At 44.4% G+C, this 22867-nt stretch overlaps 1 protein-coding gene across 6 annotated transcripts in view; it reads left to right on the forward strand.

The window, feature by feature from the left end:
• Positions 1-22747, forward strand: part of REPS1 (RALBP1 associated Eps domain containing 1) — a 748137-nt gene extending 725390 nt beyond the window's left edge. For all 6 annotated transcript variants that reach the window (XM_069234311.1, XM_069234314.1, XM_069234310.1 and 3 more), the window contains one exon: positions 21393-22747. In XM_069234311.1, coding sequence (XP_069090412.1) covers positions 21393-21461 — 69 coding nt within the window. In that variant the 3' untranslated portion in view covers positions 21462-22747. The remainder of the gene's footprint in view (positions 1-21392) is intronic.
• Positions 22748-22867: the final 120 nt, after the last annotated feature.

A 22867-nucleotide genomic window follows, 5' to 3' on the forward strand; every position in this document is an offset into this window, starting at 1 on the left:
GTAAATGAATCGCAAAGTTGTAATTAAAATGTAGCAATATTCATTAGTCCAAAAAAGGAAAAACCAAAATGATACAACTGGAAATCAAATATAGCCACAAACCAGTTTCAAAACCTGGGTTGGTTCAGTGGGCCAACACTAAGCAACAGGCGGGCAGCCCACCACTCCACAGGATCCCTGAATATTTTATTGTCATATACACAGTGACAATAAAACATCAATTAAGACCTGCCCTGATGTAATTTAACAGCGGTTATTTCCATGATGGATAAATTATCCTGTATTACATACTTAAAAAAATACTACTTAAAATTATAGTGGGTAAGGTAAGTGTGATCATTTGTCCTTTTCAAGTTATATATAAATCTCACAATTTTAGCCCACATTAGAGAGCATCCAAACCACCACTCCACGGGAATCTTTGTGTGTAGGTATATAGATATATCCATTTCTCAATCATAGAGCACCATAAGCACTATACAACGAGAAGTATAAAAAATCACCTCATGCAGGAGCACAGGACATGATTAAAGAAAATAGTGAAATTCATTCTCCGTATTGTGTCCCATCTCAGCACACCAGAGACGACTGATCCAACCCTCTTCATTTTGTCTCAACACTAGCTCCCTATCACCGCCTCTAGCATTCTGAGGGACATGATTGATTCCATGGAACCAAATTTAATTGAGGAGTTTTGAGGCCATGCACCTCATTTTTAGGCAGTCTGACCCTGCCGGAGTGCTCTCTGGACCTGTGGGGGCCAGAAGGGGCCCCCCTCTGATTTTGCACCGGTGGCTTCGGCTCCAGGGGGGGACCTAGGGATCCAGTCCTGGACCTGGCATCAGTCGTACCACCTCTACCTTCCACAGTGCCAGTTCTGACACTCCTGATGCTGGCAGTGCCCCCAAGTGGCATCAACTCCATCCTTATTGCCACAACACCGATTCAGACTTAGGTAGGTGCTTTGCCCCCTATGTCGTATCCTGACCCTTAGTCTTATGGGTTAGGGTACGGTGAGGAATGGGAGGGATCGCTGGACCCTCTAGAATACCAGCTACAACACCCTTTAGACTGGCATAGAGACGATCAGACTAGCATTGAAAGCATTTCTTTCCTCTCTCCAAGGGAAGGTAGTGCAGGTGTTCATGGACATCACCACTGCCGTGTGGTACTGCAACAGGCAGGGCGGAGTGGGGTCACGGACCCTTTGTCAAGAGGCTCTGCATCTCTGATCGTGGCTGGAACAGCAGGGCATATCCCTGGTGGTTCAACATCTGGCGGGCTCTCTGAACATCAGAGCAGACTAGCACAGCCGACAATGCTTGGTCGATCACAAATGGTGTCCCCATCCTGAGGTGGGGCTAGGTCTCTCAGCAGTGGGTAGAGCCTTGGTTAGATATGTTAGCCTCTGCAAAAAAACACGCAATGTCAGCAGTATTGTGCGTTGGAGTTTCGCTCAGCGTCACTTTTTGTCTCAAGTGGATCACAGGCCTCCTGTGTAAATCTTTCCACCCATACAATTTCTGCCCAGAGTTTTCACAAAGATCAAGAACAACTGGGCACAAGTAATCCTTGTTGCTCCAGAATGGGCACAAAGAGTCTGGTGTCCTGAGCTGTTGAACATGGCCATCGATCCTCCAATCAGATTGCCCCTTCGGGAGGATCTTCTGTCAGAGCAGCAGGGAAGGCTTCTCCACCCGAACCTGTCCAGTCTCCGACTTCCTGCGTGGAGATTGAGCAGCGGCACTAGACAGCTTTTGACCTTACACCCGAAGTCTGTAACCTTATCTTGGCTGCCAGGTGTCCCTCCACCAAAACGGTATATGCCTGTTGTTGGAAGAGATTTCTGGCATGGTGCACAGACAAATCTGTTGACCCCCTTTTCTGCCCCTCAGTCTAAGGTTCTATTGTTTATACTTTTGTTGGCCCAGCAGGGCTCTGCTTTTGGGAACTCTCAAAGGTTATTTGTCTGCAGTCTCTGCTTTCTTATGCCTGCCTCATCAGGCTTCTTTGTTTAAATCCCCTTTTGTAAATAGGTTTGTTAAAGGCCTTACTAGTATGTATCCTCCTTCCCCATTCATTATTCACTAAGGCTACTTGATTTTGGATTTGACATTCCTGATGTGCGCTCCTTTCGTGCCTCTCCCCAATAGTCCTGTAAAGCTTCTCACTTTAATAATAGCCTTCCTTATGGCCATTACATCTGCCCACAGAGTGAGTGAGTTTCAGGCATTGTCAGCTAAGCCCCCCCCCATCCTTGCAACTATCCTGACAAAGTGGTGCTTCTCACACAGGCTTTATTTCTTCTGAAAGTGGTTATGCCCTTCCATGAAGGCCAATCCATCACCTTGCCTAATACCCCTGCATCCTTCTAAGGAAGAAGACAGACTCCACTGCCTGGCCCCAAGAAGTCTTGGCATTCTACCTTGATCGTACCAAAGAGTTCCGGGTAGATTATCACATCTTTGTTTTGTGGGTGCGAAGAAAGGTCGAGCAATGCGGGAGAGAACAATCACCAGATGGGTCGTACTCTGCATTGAAATGCACTACCCGTTGGCTAAGGACCAACCCCAGAGGGTTTGCATGCTCATTCCACCAGAGCTAAAGCTGCAACCACTGTGTTAGCACACTAAGTTCCAGTCGTGGACATCTGTCAGGCGGCAACATGGGCGTCTCTGCACACATTTACCAAACACTACTGCCTGGACAGTCAGGTCCGTAGGGACGGCCACTTTGCCTGTTCGGTCCTGCAGTACTTTGTGGTGTGATCTTGGTTCGCAGACCCACCTCTGGTGGTGTTATTGCTTGAGTATCTATTCAAAGATAAGGATTCCGCATCTAGATATCTCTATCAGATGGACGAGTTACAGATTCCATATCGACCCACCCATCCTCCCTGCTCTGCAAACTGATTTCTAGGGACAGGGTCTCTCCTTTCAGGGTGCTAGTTTTGACACACCGGTGGCCATTGTTCTTCATGGCTCTGCGCTTTTGGCATGGAAAGTCATGAATAGAAACTGACAGCGCGCAGGGGTGGTGCCTATATAGGATCCACAAAATCATATTCGGTGTGGACGACGACCTATGCAGAGCCGATTGTTGCTACCTAATGCTGCGCAGGGGTACTGTTCGATAAAAATCTCCACATCCAGACTACTGCCTGTGGGAAATTCTAAAGTAACGACTTGCCAACTAGAGGTTGTCTTTACCTGATAAAGTGTTAATAATGGTAAATAACTTGTCCTTTTTATGTACTTATAAGCACTATCAAAGTCTGGAAGGTACTGCTTGTAATAAAATGAAAAAATAACATATTTCAAGGCTTGAGGTCATACGCAGAAATGACAGTAGGTCTCCATCTACTTTTGTTGCATCAAAAGATGTAGCTGAGGATGTATTGGACTCAAGTTAGGTAACAGTTAAGGCAGGTTAGAATTGTAAGAAAGGGATTTGAAATTTGTACTCGTGCATGGGGATGTGCTATGATCTAATAAATCATTTTTGACTGTCTGTGTGAGTTCAAGCATGATTTTGCAGTCCAAAATCCCTAAACAAAATGACATCACAGGGGCTGATAATGTTAACATCCTAGTAAACTGAAACAGTGTTTCTCTTAAGTTTGGTAATTTTTTGCCATATGATTCTTTACACTGCATAAATCTACACTAAACAGTGGCATCTGATCTAATTAGTTGATAAAAGGGGAAAAGCTTTAAAGTAGCAAATATCTTTTAAAGTATAATGTTATGAATATCATTTTAAAAGATCAGGATATTTTTCTGAAAACTGTAAAGTTTCACTTGTTCTGAACTTTTTGATGGGTGTCCCTAGAGTGTTGTCCTTTTAAGTGTTTTGATAGGGCTCAGCTTTGTTCTGTTCAATTTCATGTGAAGTGTATTATGTTGTGTTATGTAACGTGAAAAAGAATCTATGGGTATTTATTCAGAAAAGTAAATATTGCATAATATTAAACAAAAAAGGAAATTCTGTTAAGAACGTCTGTTTAAAAGCATTTGATTACGAGACCAAACCCGAAAGACAATGAAATTTGCCAACAATGATAGCTGCAAAGTTAATTCCACCCCCTCCTCCATGCCACCAACCCAGGGCACCACATTGCACGTGGTCTCACATAACTCCGATATCTCAAAAGAAATAATAAACATCAACATCACAAATGCATTTGAGTAACTTCTACAGTGACCATTGATCTTAATGCAGTGCATGGTTAGAATTAGCTAAATAATGAGCCTAGTGGCATGGGTTGGGAAGGGAGGTGGGTGAAGAGGGGTTTTGGGGTAGTGTATGGTGCCCTGTTATTATGGGAGCTGCTATTATTATTATTTTTTTAAACCAAAATGATTGTATATGGTTTGTCTTTTGGTTTATGGAACTTTATTCTGTGCATGTTAGATTTTGTCAGTTTTCAATTTTTTTTTTATTAGGGAATTCACAGGTAAGGGGACAGGAGGCTGGAAAAGAGTTTACCCAAGATTAGGGATCCCTACATTTTTGTAGATCCATTTCTTGATTGTTCATTCTGGAATTCACCATTGTACATTTGCTACATGTTTATCCTCTTTTATTTGCTCATCATTATTGAATGAGTAACAGTATAGCGATAGCTGCACAGACATCCTAAACGGCGTGAGCTTGTTCTACCGGCCAGATGTTATTTGTCAGCATCACTGCCTACAAATGGACACAAGCACTAACCGCTGAAGTCTTATACTTTGAAGTGTTTCTCACTAAACAAGCTGACAACCTTCCATCTAAAACAGTTCAGTAAACCAGTCTGCACAAGATTAGTGTTCTCAGCGATGCTCCTGTACTTCTAGGAAGGGCAGATGTTCTTCGTAACACTGAGTTTGTAGCTATACCTTTTCAGAAATCTGCCAATTTACTTGTGCAGAAAATGTGTTAGTTATATGCACATGCGATCTTCATCACAACATGGGAAGGACTGTTGTTCCTAATCTTGTACTTCCATTTTGTCAAGTAGTAGAAGAGAAGTCTGTTATCCCAAGCTGGAGGATTTTAGTTATGGGCTCTTTTAGGGCCTTCTTACCTTCAGCCAATCAAATAATTTGTGGCATTTGTCTACTAAATTAGACCATCTTCTCTCCTTCAGGTACTCCACTTTCTAGTGGTCTAGCTATAGAAGGAAGGACAATGGCCACATTTACATATATGCCCGCAGCATACATTTGAAAGTCAAGGTTGTGTGCCTGGATGCTATTTGGAAGCATATAGGCATTGAGCAGTAGAATCCAGACTGAGCTCTGTGGGACATTGCAGATCTGTGGCTGATGGTTTCTGAGTGATGTACCTCCATGGACCTTTCATGACCACCCCTCCAAAACAATACAAGCCAATTCTTGACCACCCACAATAGTCCCAGCTATTCTCCACTGTCTTCAACAATAACTGCTATCATATTTCGAAAATAGATGGCAAGTCAGCCTCTGAATACTTACAAAGAATAGCTTATCAAGACCTTGTCCATAGCTGCTGACTTTGTTTTATGTAGTGCATGGAATCCAAGTGCAGGTGCGGCTCCTCTGTTAGGGCTGAGGAGTGTTTAGCCCCCCTCACCCTCCCTCGTTTGAGCAGCGTTAGGATTGGCCGAAGGGTAGGCTGCGAAGCCTGTGCCTGCAGTGCAGCAGAGGAGCAGCGTGACCGCGACGGAGAAGCAACTCATTGATTTTTGATTTTTTTTTTAAATGAGTTTTTATAAATTCATCCCTGCGCACCAACCAGCCTCAACAAAGCCGCTCCTGTCCAAGTGGTTCTCCTCCACAAACCAAAGGCTGTGCACAGTAGGTGTTGCCAGTACAGGAAGTTAAGTGCAGGGCCTGGCCGCAAGCTAATCGCTACAGAGCAAAGCATGTGCACCAAGAAGAGGGGTGCAGATTTCAAAATACAGAATCTGTAAACCTAAAAAGAATCTACCATAATGGTTTCAGTGGTCCATAGGTACCAAAACAACAAATATCCTAAATCATTAGCCTATAAACTTATTCTAGTCAACTCTGAAGGTATAGACAAAATATCATTTGAATTCATAATCCACACAAATAATATATGCAATATACAAAGACAAAACATTTTTTTTTTCAGTTTTAACCTTCTTTTGATTTCATCGTTCAAAGAAATTCATCAAATAAGTGAATTCAAAAAGCCAATTCTAGAGAGAAAAATAGAGATTCTAACAAATAGTCCCAAAATTAAATACAAAGTCCCAGTTGCAGAACGTTGGTCTTGGAACGATGACAAGGACAGTCAATCACAGCTTGGCTTCAAATAAAGCCAAGCCACTATGGACAAGAAGAACATCAGGGGTTCATAGTACAGGAAGTAGAGTGCAGGTCCTGGCCTCAGCCTAACCACTGCAGAGCAAAGCATGTGCGCATCAAGAATAGAGGGGTGCAGCTGTCCATAAGAGGTGGCTGTATGCAGCAAGAGACCATACTCAGTGGGATTTGGCAGTATGGTGGCGTAGATGTAGGGTCAGGCCGCAGAACACACCCATCAGTACACTGTTGCTATCTAAAACCAATGGCTACGTGCTGCAGGCATTGGCTGCACTTAAAGTTGAATATAGGCCCTTGCTGCAGTTCAAGCCTTGCAGCTCAACTTCAGTGTTCATAACCAAAGTTTGGGGTTTAGTGGGTGCTGCACAAAGGATTGGGCATTATGGAATCAATTATATAGGTAAAATGTGGTGGCTCAAAAAAGACCCAAAGAAATTGCTGAAAAGGCGTTGGTTTAATTTGCTCATCAGACATTAATGTACGTTTTAAAAATGGAAGTACGTTTTAAAACCTGTCTCTACGTGAGGTCTGAAAGTCAGCAACGCAAAACCCCATGTAATTAAATAATTTACAGATGTTCAACCTGAAAAGGGCAGTGGCAAGCAAACCGACCAAGGCAGGCACTGTCTGGCTGATTTTCTGCAGTTGGAGAGAGAGAATGTGTAGACTGGGATGTTTCACCTCTCATCACTCACAACAGATATTGTGGTGCCCATCGAGAAGAAAACTTAGATGATGATCCTGCTGGGCAGGCAGAGCAATAAACGTCCTAGGTGGAGGCATACTAGCAGAGAAGGGATCCCCCATGGGCAGCACTGTGGAAACAAGACAAATGAGGCATGCAGGGCTTGGGGCCTGTGAGAGACCAAGCTGACCAGTAGGAGGCCTTTGGAACGTAGCACCAGCTGAGAGCATGGGGCTTCACAAGTGGATACATGAATGCATGTGGAGCTTTGCTGACTGAAGGTACGAGGGGATAGTGAACATTGAACTGAAGGGTGGTAAGCCAGGGAGACATGCAGAAGCCTTTGTGAACACGTGTGCAGAATTGTTGTACCACCCCTACCTTTTCCCTTCTTGCCTCCTTTAACCACATTCAGACTCAGCAGGAGCCCCCATTGAACCGAGGAGGATAACCTCTGAGAGGGGAAAAGACCACTCACTCCAGAGACAATGCCTACCTCCGTTATTAACAGACATGCCCAAACCATCATCAAAGGACCACAAGGACTTCAGATTCTATTAATACGAAGTCTAAGAAGGCTAGGGACAAACCCTGGTCCCTCTAGACAGATTGATTAGCAACATGAACCATGCTCAGGGAAGACTGCCTCTGACCTCAGTAGACTTAAAGAAACATTAAAAAGGCAGGAGTAAAAACTGGCTTTTCCCTGTGAGGTGCCCACTCCTGGGCAACCTCCAAGGTGAAGCCAGGCATCTCAGCGCTGTTGGGGCCGTTGTGGAGATTAAGCAAGCTATTGCCCAGAGTTACAGAGTGGGACCCATGAATTAGATTAGGCACTGATGCGAGAATTATCAGGTCAGAGGAAATTGAGCCCAAGACCCGCCGAGGCAGGAATAGAACACTGGTCCCTGGCCGGATTTCTGCATCAGGGTCTGCCGCTCTAACCATTGAGCCACACTTCTCCACAAGGAGTAGATTGAGATGAACTTCAAACAGGAAATCGTGAAAATCTTGCTGAGCTTTAAAGAAGCCCTGAAAATCAAAGAGGGGACATAGATCTATTAGGGTACTAGGGCCCAGAGTAGAAGAGTTTGAAGGGGAGACTTTGTGGCTTGGACAGGATGGTGAAAAGGCATTGGGAGCGCTCAAAAGTAGAATTGGCCAAATACGCTCTCTGTCTGAAAAACTTGAGGACCTTGAGAAAAGGCATTTGAAGACTGTGCATTGTTAAAGAGGCAGACTGACTGGGTTATGTCAAAATAGTGTTTGCCAAAGATTTATTTCCGAAAAAAGGGGAATGCAGTGAGTCTTGAATGAGTGCATCAAATGGGACTCTAAAACGCCTGGGTTGGGCAAGAAGTCTAGAAACATACTGGCCAAGCTCTTTTTGTATCCTCGGAGGAAAGAATCATCAGAGAGGCGAGACGACAAAGTCCAGCGATCGTCAATTGAGACACTGTGCTGGTGCTTTAGGACATACCCCAAGCATCCATTTTGAGGATGAACGACTTCTGCATGTTCGGGGAGGCTCTAATCAAGAAAGTGCTAAGGTTTAAATAGATTTCCCTTTGTGAAGTTCTTTTTCAGTTTGAAGACTTCAGCATCCACATTACAGAAGTCCACAGGGGTTTTTGGGTGCTACAGATGGAACCTCTGGACCTACCAAATATGAAGGGGAGGATAACCATAAAGGGAATCGCAAGAGAAGAGCACCAGAATGGTTAACTCAGTGAAGACTCACAAGAAAAAGAGGGAGTTATGCTGCCAGCAAAGAGGCCCCTTGAAAAAGGGGAGTGGGATGATGTGCCAGTCACATGAAGAGGAAGAACAGATTTGAAAAGATGACTTACACTGAAAGATATAGACATTCTTCTTGGACAAAATAAATAAGACTTGAAAATTACAGAGACTTCCCCACACTAGGGGCTCTGAAATATGATTTTTACAAAGTCAGTGAAGAGAGACATCAAAACCATAAATTTATTTGTTAGTTAAGCTCAAATCAAGAACTTGACAGCAACAACTTTTTAGGCTTCAGTTTAATGGTCAGCACTATTGAGGTTACAAATATGAGAGGAAATTGAGGGAGTAAGATGAAAGGGTCCTGGAGAATCTGACCACGTACACTTGGGGAATACAAAGGCTTAGAGTATGTGATGATAAAGTAGCAATAATAAGCTTTTGATAAGCATTCAGAATCCTCTCATTTAATACTTGGGGTCTAAATGCCCTAGCAAAAGGTGCAAGAGTACTATTACTCCGGAAATGAGAGAAGGTGGAAACACACCTGAAAGCCTGGTAAGCGAAAAAGAAAATAAACACTGACATATATACACATCAGATATATGCAGTGGACCAACAAAAACCTATGGAATAGCGATACCGTTCAGGCAGGGGGGGAGAATTACTATATTAAAATACCTTAAGAATAGGCAGGGTTTATTTTTTTTTTTTTTTTTTTATGACATGGCAGGTGGAGGGGATTGTATTCACTGTAGGGCTGTACACATATGTAATCCAGAGCAGTTCAGACAAAAAGCTGTTAGCAAGCTTAAGGGGTTCGTTGAGAGGCCCTTACCCAGAGACTTCACTCAAGTAGTGAACACCAGCTTAGAACAGATCAGGCATAAACACTGAAACCACCAGTAAACTTACACAAGAAGTGTCAGGAAGCCTCCCTAGAAGATACATGGCTGGCAGACACATGGTGGGAATTAAAGGAAAAATAATGTAACTATACATTCCATTCACATGATCACAGGAAATTTTCTAGGATAGTCAGAATCTATGCCTTAGGGACCTAATACACAAAATGAGAGGCGCGATTGTTGGATCTCATGCAACCTCCAACATTGCATTAATATCCTTCACCCTATTGGGCTTGTCCCAAGCTCCAACGGATTTGAATTGGTGAGTGGAGGGAGATCTGCAGGGAAACTCGGTCAGTAGAGTCGAAATAGAGGAAACTATATGAGAATATATGAAATTTAATGACAACAGTGATGCACTCAAGGCATCAGGGGAAACATGACTGAGCTACAAACACAAGCAAAAAAGAAAGAGCACAATCACAACAAGCTGGATACACAACAGGATCAAAGCAATCACTGCTTCATTTGGCAGCAAAAAAAGGCGAATTAAGCACAATGCTGATAAACAATTCAGAGTGGGGGGAGCTTCTAGCATTGAAGAGTAGAGTGTAGGAGACAGGAAGTCCACATCTTTCCCGCAACAGCACCAAAAGCTAAAGTACACTGTAGACATATCCTGAGGCTGAAGAGCCAACGGGGCACAAAATCTAATGGTAAATGAGAAAGGTCTGCTAGGTTTCTGGTGTATTTGAAGTTTTATACAAGAAAAGCCAGGAAATGCCTACAAGCCAACAAAGATCTGTATACAGGGTACACTTCCCTCACATCTGTAGTGAACTGAGCTATGAACGGTTGGCAGCCATCAGAAGTGAAGTAATTTAAGGCCATAGGTCCAGATGGCCTCATAGTGGAATTTTACAATTTTGCTCTGTAGCTGGCTTATTTTTGGGGGAAAAACATTTTCAATCCATAGCGGACTCTGGCTTGGTCACTTGACCTATGAAGAAGGCCAGTATTATTGTGCTCCCTAAACCCGGAAAGCATCTGTTTGAGTGCAGTGCTTTTATTCCAATAGCTTTGTTAAATGTGACAATATATATGAAGGTACTAATTACCAGATTAGCAGAGATTCTCTTGTGCCTGATCCATGAAGACCAGGTAAGTTAAGGACAGTCAGACCTTCAATATTATTTAGATCACTCACCTTTTCAAAATAGCCACCAGAAAAAAAGATAACTATTTCATTAGTAGAAATGAACGCCGTAAAAACCTGTGACAGGGTAAACGATAAATTTTTGAAGTAAGCGATATTTGGCTTCAGTTTGCGGGAGGGGGGTTATCAAAATGGCTAGGGCTTCAAACCAAATCCCTCAATCTGAGGTGTGGTTCAATGGGGGTTTCTCTGGATGGATCAGCCTAGAAAGGGATGCAAGGCAGGTTTGGCCCTTTACATCTCTTCTGTTTAACCTAGCTATAGAGCCAGTTGGCCCTATTACCTGCAAACATGGGTCAGACGAACATGGAAGTAGCCGGAAAGGAAATGCACTTCAGAACATGTAATTAAATTACATTACTTTGGTTTTACTCCAACTTACTGAAAACATTACAAAAATAGAAGATGACTCGGGCTGAGAGGGATAATTAATGGCTCTAAAAATGAACATTCTATATTTCAAACCCCCCTATACTGGTTGATAAATCAGTGTTCACAGCACTCAAAAGACAAATGCTGGACTTTGTCTGGCATTGCAAGCCTCCAAGGTTGTCAGCTAACCTCCTAAAAACACCAGCTAGAAGACCTGGTCCTCCCCCAAACATCCAAGAATACTATAGGGAATCCCAATTGTGCATAGTAAGAGAACAGATGCAAAGACACTCTGAAAAACACTAGCTTCACATGGACAAGAAGGTTAGGGTAGAGCATTATGGGATGATATATGGCCACCATAAGCCAGGAGGCCTACGAGTCTTCATTATCGTCAAATAGCCGGCAAACTACTGGAGGCACGGGTTGAGATCACTCTACCCAGGGGGATCACCCTGTACCATCAGTTCTGCCCACCTATTCATTGTAACCTGATTTTCCTCGGCCGTTCTTGGAGAGCCCTATGCTAGATGGCAGGAAGGAGACTGCTGTATGCTAGAAGACTCCTTTGACAAGGGGGGTGATAACGTTTTTTGATAACTGCAAGAAAACGTATCACCTCCCAGAGGGCCAAAGATTCGGGTATTAGGACACTAGACATTTCAAGTCCCAAACAAAGAAGAGGCAACAAGGCAGAAAACACAGTTTGGGATGGTAATGAGGAAGGTTTCAAGAACTAAGAGGGATTATGTCCACCTTATATGCCATCCTACTGTCACCCACACAGTCATGTTTTCCCTTCCTTCGTTTTCATCCTTTTCTCGTTAACTTTTTCTTTCTTGTGCATTCTTTTTTCTCTGTCATTCTTTTTTCTTTTTCTTCCTCTGTAATTATTTTCGTACTCTTCTTACATTCATTCCTTTTATTTGTAATTTCTTCCTTCATCTCCTTTATTTTGCTCCTTTCTCAGTCTTTTATTTATTTTCCACCTTATTTTCCTTATTTCTATGTCTTTCACTGCTTCTTTCTTCCTTATTTTCCCTCCTTTCTTGCATTTTTCCCATCATTGTAATTTTTAACTGTTTCTTTCTCTTTCTTCTTTTTTTTTTTTCGACCATGTACTCTCTCTCCCTTTAAATTTATCAAGAGCAAAGGGACAAAACGGATTCTCAGGGATACCTAATGTAAACCTTTTGCAATTAAGCTCCTGTGCCATTAATTGTGTATGCTCCCTTTAATACTCTAGGGTCAATATTTAACTTATTACCCTCTAGACAGAAACTTAATTTACTCTTGCTTAGCGTTTGCTCTGTAAGCTGTCTTTCTCCAGTTTCCCAATCTTTTTTTTAACGACCTGTGGGTACAGCAACTCATTTTGTTTCCTTCTTCTGTGACTTGGGGTCAGATGTATCAAGCTCCCTGTTTGCATTTCTTAAATAGGGAATTTTAAGAAATCGCTATTTAAGAAATGCAAAATGGGATGTATGAAAATTGCAATTCGGTAACAATGATTTCTTAAAATTTGCAATCGCTATTACCGAATCGCAATTAGGGAATGGGACTCCATCTATATGGGCCTGTTGTAGGCCCATAGGTGCGAATGGTTGTGCATTTCCCACTTTGCAAATTCCAGTTAGGAATTAGCAAATTAGGTTATGCAAACCCCGGCGTGCTTGGGGCCTAAGACCCCCTCTGATGCACCCCAAAACAATATTTGCGGACATGTGAATGTGTGCTACATGTCATTTTAAAAAATGCATTTATAATGCATTTTTAAAAATTGCACATGCTTACCGCCAAATTGGATTTGGTGGTAAGTGCATTTCCTAAATGCCCAATTCGCATTTAGAAAATGCTTGATACATGTGCTTTGGAAATCGCAAATAGGAATTCCCTATTTGTGGTTTCCTATTTTGGGAATCCCAATTTGCTATTCTCTAAATGGGGTCGCAATTTTAAGGAAACACTATTTTTGCGATTCCTTAAAACTGCACAGCGAATGCATTTCATACATCTTGAAAGGCATTTTTGCGTTCACAAACGGACGAATTTTGCAATTCACACCGTTTGCAAATGCAAAATTGCTTGATACATCTGGCCCTTGTTTTCTTCACTTGCAGCTCAGATTTCCAGCCTGCTACTTTTAGGGGATTTCAGTGTCGGGATTGACACCCCTTGAGGTAGCTGTTTTCTTTGCTTTTTTTTTTAGTTCTTTTCTTGGAGTCACGCAGTGTCTTTAATTCCCCCAATCAGGCTGAACATTTATTTAGTCTAGAGTTTTCTAACCATGAATAGGTCACCGGGCTGTCTTGTTCCACTTTACACCTTACTTTGAAGTCCTGGGTTAAACCTCCCATTGCTACCTGTAGTGTGAACCTCAGCCCCTGGACTTCCCTTGCTCTGATTAGTTTCTTATCTACTAAGCACCTCTTACGTGGTCTCTGAGCAGTCTATCAGACTGGTATTGAGAGTGCTATTGACAAATAGTCAAGGAATCTGCTTTGACACAGATCTGTTAACTAAATAAAACAAAACATGTAGCTAGATCTGATAAAGACTTCCAGTTGCAGATTTCTTACCTTAGAATTTTCCCACAGGCGTCAGACTGGATCCGGAGATTTTTCTTCGAGCAATACCCTTGCGCGTCAGTAGGTGGAGTCGGTTGACTCTGCATGCGTCGCGGTCGCCGTGATGACGTCGGGAGTAGTACATAGACGCCGCCCTCGCGCAGTGACATGTTATTTTCTTTCCGCGCCACGCGCTGATCCGGAGAGAGCTACCCTAGGCTATTTTTTGGCCGATTTCGCCCGTTTTGCGAACATTTTTGGTGCGACACTTGGTGCGTCGAGGATGGCCCCGAAGACCGGGTTCAAGTCGTGTGAGGACTGCCATCGGATGATGTCGGTGACGGATCCTCATCGTGTTTGCCTGTGGTGCCTCGAGCGCGACCACGACCCGAAGTCGTGCTCCAAGTGTCAGGCAATGCATCTGAAGACTTTGAGGGAGCGGTCCCTAAAGCTGATGGCGGCCGGGCACTCGACTCTGTGTAGGTCCCGGTCTCGCTCGAGAGGAAGGTCTCGAGATCGGTCGCGGAGCCATCACCACTCGTCGTCTTCGAAGTCCCCGGGTCAAGGTAAGAAGAAGAAGCCGAAGAAGTCCCATTGCTCTCCGACTTCACCCCGTCGCTCGGCTGACGCGACGCAGGATGAGCGTCCACGCACTAGGCCTCCGTCCTCAGAGCCTACGTTTGGCTCGACTCTGCGCTTCCCTGAGTTTCCCGGAGCGACCTCCACCCAACTTAGAGTTTTACGAGGCCATGCACCTCATCTTTGGGCGTGCCGACCCCGACACGGTGCCTTTGAGCCCCAGGGGCTTGGCTGAGGGGCCTTCGGGTTCTGCACCGGCGGCTGAGGGCTCCGGCCACTGAGGTCACCTCCAGACATCGGTAGTGCCCACTATCGACGTTGACCCAATTCTCATACCCAACGACTCGGAGCAGCGTCGGCTGACGCCGCCATCGGTGGGCCCTATTCACCCGAGGTCGGATTCTGATCCATTTTCCTATGGGTACGAATAAAGGGAGGAATTGGAGGGATCCCTGGGCCCTTATGAATACCAGGAAGACCCTACCATGGACTGGGCACAGGACTTGGGCGAAGCCAGTGGTCTGGATACTTCTCCTGACGCTGGCATGCTGTCTCCTCCTACCGTGGCTACGGTGGAGGTAGCTACCTATGGTATGGTGGTTAGTAGGGTGGCTGAGGTCCTTGGCCTTGAGCTACCCACTGTTGAAGTCAGGTCTAATCTCCTGACGGAGGTGCTTCAGCCTGGGGCTTCTACATCAGAACCCCTTCTCCCATTTAATGAGGCCCTCACTGATGTCCTTTTGGGTACATGGTCCAAACCCAACACAGGGGGCTCCTGTGAACAGGACTATCGCTCACTGCCATTGGCCTGTGCTGAACGACCCAAAGTTCCTGTCCCAACAACCTACGCCTGAGAGTCTTGTAATCCAGGCGTCCTCTTCTGCTGGCACGTTCCCTTCCGCACCCCCGGATAGGGAATCCAAAAGGCTGGAACAATTTGGTAAGAAGATGTTTTCTTCCTCCAGCCTCGCACTGCAGTCCGTGAACACTGCATGTCTTTTGGGCCGTTATTCCCACTGACTGTGGAATACGGTTGCGCAAGTCCTGCCGCAGATACCGTAGGAGGCCCGTGCTATCGTCTCCCAAGCAGTGAAAGATGGGAGAGACGCGGCAAAGTTCACAATCCGTTGTGGGCTGGATACGACCGACTCTCTGGGCAGATCAGTTACGACGACAGTGGCCTTACGTCGCCATGCCAGGTTACGTACTTCTGGCTTCTCGGGGGATGTCCAACAATCACTCATGGACATGCCCTTTGATGGCACCCGTCTCTTCGGAGACAATGCGGACTCAGCCTTGGAGAAGTTCAAGGATTCCCAGGCTTCGGCTCGGTCCCTTGGCCTTTCCTCTGCCACACGCCCCCCTCAGTCCGCTTTTCGTCCCTTTCGTGGCCATGGAAGGGGCCCCCTGTCGCATCCTCAACCCAGCCAACGGGCCATGCACGCTGGACAGCCTATGCGTGGCCGTGGGCACGTAATCCCACGTGGCCGTGGGACAGGGAACCAGAGGTCTGTCCAGTCCACCTCTGTCCCCTCTGCAGCCTCCAAACCTTCCTAGTCCATCCCCTCACTCCTGCCCAGTTGGTGGCAGAATCCACCATCACCTGACCCACTGGGAACATATAACCACGGACGGGTGGGTTTTGCAAATAATTTGGAAGGGCTACTCCCTCCCTTTCGAATCTGCACCACCACACATGCCACCATCCTTCCATCACCTTCCGGAGGATCATTTGGTGCTTCTCCGCCAGGAAGTCGGGGCTCTCTTGGCCAAGGGAGCTATAGAAATTGTCCCTGTGCCAGAAGTAAGTTGTGGTTGTTATTCCCGCTACTTTCTGATACCAAAGAAAGACAAAGGCTTGTGTCCTATCCTAGATCTTCGGGACCTGAACTACTTACTCAAGAAGGAGAAGTTCAAAATGCTCACCCTGGCTCAAGTTCTGTCTGCCTTGGACCCAGGAGACTGGATGGTAGCGTTGGACTTGCAGGACGCTTATTTCCACATCCCCATCCTGCCTGCCCACAGACGTTACCTGCGATTCGTGGTAGGTCACGAGCACTTTCAGTTTACCGTGCTCCCTTTCGGCCTTACCAGTGCCCCTCGGGTATTCATGAAAGTGATAGTGGTGGTTGCAGCTCATCTGCGCAGGTTAGGGGTCTCAGGCTTCCCCTCTGTAGACGACTGGCTGTTGAAGGCGCCTTCGCCCCTGACAGTGGTCTCCCACCTTCAGACTACGGCGGACCTCCTGCACCAGCTGGGGTTCACTATCGACGTGCCGAAGTCACACCTGACTCCCTCTCAGACGCTCCCTTTCATCTGAGCAGTTCTGGACACAGTGCTGTTTCGGGCTTATCCTCCCAAAAAGCGAGTCCAAGACATTCAGGCTATGATTCCAATCTTTCAGCCTTGGTCTTGGGTTTCGGTGAGACAGACTCTGAGGCTGCTCGGCCTCTTGGCCTCCTGCATCCAGCTAGTAACACATGCCAGGTGGCATATGCGGGCTCTGCAGTGGGACTTTGAAGTTCCAGTGGGCGCAGCATCACGGGAATCTCTCCGACATGGTCCAGATCTCGGAGGGGGACTGCGAAAGACCTGCAGTGGTGGGTTTTGAATCCCACTTGGGTCAATGGCAGATCCATCTCCCTTCCCCACCCAGATCTCTCTATAGTGACGGATGCGTCGCTTCTGGGTTGGGGCGGCCACATGGGTGAGGCGGAGATCAGAGGCCTCTTGTCTCCGGCGGAGTCGGGGCTCCACATAAATATGGTGGAGCTCCGAGCGATCAGACTTGCATTGAAAGCATTCCTTCCCTCTCTCAAAGGGAAAGTGGTGCAGGTGTTCACAGACAACACTACCGCCATGTACTCCAACAAACTAGGTGGGGTAGGGTCCTGGACCCTTTGTCAGGAGGCACTAAGCCTTAGGACATGGCTGGAACATCAGGGCATTACCCTGATGGATCAACATCTGGCGGGCTCTCTCAACGCCAGAGCAGACGAACTCAGCCTCCGACGCACTGTCGATCACGAATGGCGTCTCCATCTGGAAGTGGCGCACGATCTCTTTCTCAAGTGGGGAGAGCCTTGGTTAGATCTGTTCGCCTCCGCAGAGAACGCACAATGTCAGCTATTTTGCGCGTTGGAGTTTCCAAGGCGACACTCACTCAGAGACGCTTTTTGTCTCAAGTGGGACTCCGGCCTCCTCTACGTCTTCCCGCCTATCACTCTTCTGCCCAGAATTCTCAAGAAAATCAAGTACGACCAACCAAGTTATCTTGGCTCAAAGAGTGTGGTAGCCAGAGCTATTGAGCATGTCCATCGATCCTCCACTCAGACAACCTCTTCGGGTGGATCTTCTGTCTCAACAGCAGGGGACAGTCCTCCACCCGAACCTGTCCAACCTCCGCTTTCATGCGTGGAGATTGAGCGGCAGCAGTTGACGGCATTTGACCTTCCACCCGAAGTCTGCAATGTTATCTTGGCAGCCAGGCGTCCATCGACTAAAACTGTATACGCCTGTCGTTGGAATAAATTTGTGGCATGGTGCACCAACAAATCTGTTGACTCCCTTTCTGCCCCTCTTGCAGAGGTTCTTCTGTTCATTCTTTCTTTAGCCCAGCAGGGCTCTGCATTGGGCACCCTTAAAGGGTATCTGTCTGCCATTTCCGCCTTTCTTAGGCTTCCTGATCAGCCCTCACTTTTTAAATCTCCTCTTGTGAGTAGGTTCTTGAAGTGGCTCACCCACTTATTTCCTCCCACTTCCTTCATCATGCCTCAGTGGGATCTTAATCTTGTACTTGCTTGATGTGTACCCCCTTTGAGCCAATGCATAATTGTCCCTTGCGGCTCCTCACATTCAAAACTGTCTTTCTCATTGCTATCACCTCTGCTCGCAGGGTGAGTGAGCTTCAGGCCCTTTCTTCAATGGCTCAGTACTTGTCTTTGCACCCTGACAAAGTGGTGTTACACACTAGAGCTTCCTTCCTTCCTAAGGTGGTTACACCATTTCATGTAGGCCAGTCCATCACTTTGCTTACCTTCTACGCACCCCCACATCTTTCCCATGAGGAGGAGAGACTCCACCGTCTAGACCCAAAAAGAGCGTTGGAGTTCTACCTCAATCGTACTAAAGACTTCTGGGTGTACGATCAACTCTTTGTTGGCTGTCGGGTGTGAAGAAAGGGAAGGCAGTGCAGAAGCGTACCATCTCTCGATGGGTGCTTCTTTGCATCAAAATGGGCTACGCTTTGGCAAAAAAGCAACCTCCTGACAGCTTGCGGGCTCATTCTATCTATTCTAAGGTAAGGAATCTGCAACTAGATGTCTCAATCAGAGGTACAAGTTACTTACCTTTGGTAACGAAATATCTGGTAGAGACATATTCTAGTTGCAGATTCCTTACCGCCCACCCATACTCCCCGCTTGCGAACTGACTTCTAGGGACAGGTATTCCCCCCCTTTCAGGTCCTTAGCTCTGGCGCACCAATCTGTGTTCCTAGCTGCTCTGCGCTCTGGCGTGGAACGTCGTTAAAAAAAACTGATGTCACTGCGCGAGGGCGGCGTCTATGTACTACTCCCGACGTCATCACGGCAACTACGACGCATGCGGAGTCGACCAACGCCACCTACCGACGCGCAAGGGTATTGCTCTAAGAAAAATCCCCGGATCCAGTCTGACTCCTGGGGGAAAATTCTAAGGTAAGGAATCTGCAACTAGAATGTCTCTACCAGATATTTCGGTACCGAAGGTAAGTAACTTGTACTTTAAGACCTTCTGACCCCGTTACACCTCTGAACTTTCGATTACCAAACACAAGCATGTGGAGGGAGCTTAGCTATGCTTTTATTCTGTTGAAGATAAGCTTCAACATTAAGCTGCTATTTAATACTACAAGAAGCAGATTCAGTCAGCTCGCACTGCATCTTAGGACACCAAGGTTAATGGATCCTCAAACTCGTCACATAAGGTTTTTAAAGTAAGAGATCTTCTCTTACTTTCTTGTTAAGAACCTTTAATTGTCTTTTGCGCCCATCATCCCAGTTGTTTAATGATAAAAAATAGCCTGTGCTTTCAAGAAACAAACCACCTTTCCTTTGCTGAAAAACAAGCTTTTACTGTAGTTCCTGTGTTGAGTTGTTATCTCATTTCTCCTTGGTCATGGACGCTATTGTCGCAGATCACTGGGGAAAAAAGCGACTGGTTATTCCTCTATTTAAAGAAAAATTACAAAAAGAGAGCCTCCTGCAGATCGTTTTGGCCTCTCCGATTTTGACCACTTTCTCCTCTCCCTTTCCCATAAAAATTCCTGGCAACCCATATTACTTCAGAACTCTTCGTATCATTTCTCAATCACTTCTGGACCCTTCAGAATTAGGTTTCAGACACCTTCACAGTTCTAAGTCTACATTGCTTGCTGTTGCAAAGATCTTAGGATGGTGCACTACCCTGATTCTCCTTGGCTTGCTGCAACATTCAACACTGTCATATTTGAATCTCCTGGCCCAACTTGAGGCTTCTACCCTATAGGGAAGGCCACGGATTGGTTTCCCTATTTTTTTTTTTTTTTTTTAACCACTGCCATTACAATTACAGATAAGTAACTTTTCCATCATACCAAGATTAAAACAGTAGTTTTGCATTGAAGCAATTAGAAGTGTTCAAATTAAAACGAACGTAAAATTGCGTCATTTGTCAAGTAGGAAGCCCTATCTTTGTATTAATGCATTCTTTAGATGGATAAGGAAGTAATATCTCAAGCGCTGTCCTGTAATATTGAGAGCTTCTGTTGTTTGTCCATCCAAACCTGTCTTCTGTAACTTGAGCACAATATGGCAGTTCTTTGCACCGTATAGATGTACATATTAATACCACTGTTAAATGAGCTAGTTCCCAGTATTTCCTCCTTCAGAGGAAGACTTTTTGAATGGTGATGCAGACTCTTATTTTTCTTTTGACTGACTTTAGATACATTTTGTCTGGCGTCCAGGTTCAGCAGTGTTGTTGTGAGGCACTGATAAGTATGATCATATTGAAGCAGTCACTAGGAGTTTGCTTGGCGTGCCTCTAAAGTCGTTTGTGCTGTTCAGAATGATGCTTTACGTTTCAAAGCAGCCGCATACATTTGCCCTTGTATTTACTGGATGTGGTGTTTATTTCTGATACGTCACGTAATTCTAGGAGCAAGGCAAGGTTCGCATAAAAACTCTGAAATGGTTGTGATCTAAAATGTATCAGCAATTTTTCTCTGGACCAAATGCATCTCATTGAGATAAAAAAAAAAACTTTCACTCACTCTTCTTGGCAACTTATAAAGTTCATTAAGCAACTGCTTAACAACCCACAGTAACATTAGCCAAAATATTGCACACATATCTAACTCGTAAACTATGTAATTGAGTATCACCATGCTCACAGTATTATCCACAAAGACTGCACACACTGTCATCCCACAGAACTCAGTAAGACACAACTCTGAAGGCACATTCAACACAGCCTAAATGTGCAGTTAGCAGGCTACTAAAACACAGCATTTGCTCCCAAAAGCCACCCTACTACACATATACATCTGACAGGCACTGGACATGTGTATCGTTGGAAATTTTTACAAGTGATTTAATACAAGCTTTTGGTCAGCCTTTCAAAGAATCATTTTCATTCATTCTACTGAACACGCACCTCTGAAAACCAAATTAGACTCCTGTCTGATGAACGTCTCGGGACCATTTGTAAAATGTTGAATGAGCTACCAAAAGCTCTGTAATGTCTAATCACTGGCAGATTATGTGCTGTACAAGTAATTAAACAAAATATATACATATATATTTTTTTTAACTATTGACATGATTTTGTATGATGAGTTACTTTAAAAAAAAACATTTTTCACTTTTTCATATCCTCTGACTTTTTTTCATCCCTTATATAAAAAGCTGGAAATACGATGAAGCGTGTTTATTTAAACACACTGCGTAGCTTAATTAAACGTCTCTACTTGATAATCAGTTAACAGACATTTGTTGCGTGGATTGCTGTTTTTATTTTATATACAATACTAAATCCTTTCTCTCTTTTCAGGATGTTCTTGAAGAAAGAATCTCCCTTGAAGTGCAACTGGAGCAGCTGCGACCATTCTCACACCTTTGAGCCATTTGTCTGTTAACTGTGAACATTTTTTTAAAGAGTGGGACCTTGAAGGATTCCAAACGCATTCTTTAGACAACGCCAAACTTTCATGAACTCAGTTTAACATGGCATTTTGCGGTTCTTTCAAACCCAATAGCTATGCCATTTTAAGTACAGTTTTCAATACAGAGGATTATATATAAATATTATGTAAATGACGTTATCAACATTAGCACTTTTTAAAAAGAAAAATACACATTCAGATCCCTTTTTGTGAGCTTGCCATCTTGAGTGGCCAAAACTATTAACTGGAATTGGCTATATTTGGACTTTGTGACTTATGCCAAACACACACAGGAGTTTCTTTGAGGGGAAAATATAGTCAGTCGATTAAACCACATGAACACGCATATTCCCTATACGGAACAGGTTGGTTCAGTAGCCCAATAATTGTTCTGTTTTCATTCTATAAATGGAATCTCAGCCAGATGGAACTTTGATCTTCTGAAGTTAATGAGTCTAAACTGGCAACAATGTAGAAAAGAAAGCCGATGTTTTCCTTTTTTTTCTTTTATATGTATGTTTTCATATGATTTCCATATCATCTGAACTTGGCAGTCATCTCCTTTCCTCATTTCATTTTGTGACTCAAGTATAGCTTTCTTTATTTACTTTGTCCCATTGCGGTCATGAATAGGAAGCATTCACCCAAACTGCAGAAAAAAGTAGCACCAATCAGATCTTAAAGTTCCCTAGGTAAAAGTGGAAAGAAATAAGTTCATCAGCCACCTTCAGCCTCAATTGCACTTTTGCTTTCAGACCACTGCTTGTGTCTGCATGCTTCTCACTTGCATTTTATTTAACTGCTCACATCCATCCTTTTTAGTGTACCACAGATTATGTTGATATGTAGTATACATTAGTAGCGACAGGAATATTCATTCTATGCACACAATAAGAGCCGTTACTACTTGGGATTTCTGGGTTACCTTCATCGACTTGTCTCCAGGCCTTATTTTTCTGGCATATAGGCAAGCTTCACTTTTAACAAAGAGCTCCCTGAGTGTATCCTGCTATTCAGGTTGATGTACTGTATTAGGATTTTGTTGTATATTGTATGATAAACACCTTTTGATCGCATATGTAAATTTGCATTAATTGCTGACTAACAGCAGAGAATCTATTTAATAGCTTATTCTGACTGTGGGGATCATAGATGTTAAACAGCATGGATGTATCTCAGCAGTGTCAGAACTAGCAAGTGTTTGATTTTTACACAATAAAACAGCACAATATTTTAACTTTTATGGAGTTTTCAGATTTTTTTTCTTTGAACAATGACATCACCATCTCAATTTCCAGCTAAAATTCTTTATTTTCTATTTCACAAATCCTCTGTTTCTCTTCTAGGGGATTCTCATCAATAG

The sequence above is a fragment of the Pleurodeles waltl genome, chromosome 5, assembly GCF_031143425.1.
Source record: "Pleurodeles waltl isolate 20211129_DDA chromosome 5, aPleWal1.hap1.20221129, whole genome shotgun sequence".
NCBI lineage: Eukaryota > Metazoa > Chordata > Amphibia > Caudata > Salamandridae > Pleurodeles > Pleurodeles waltl.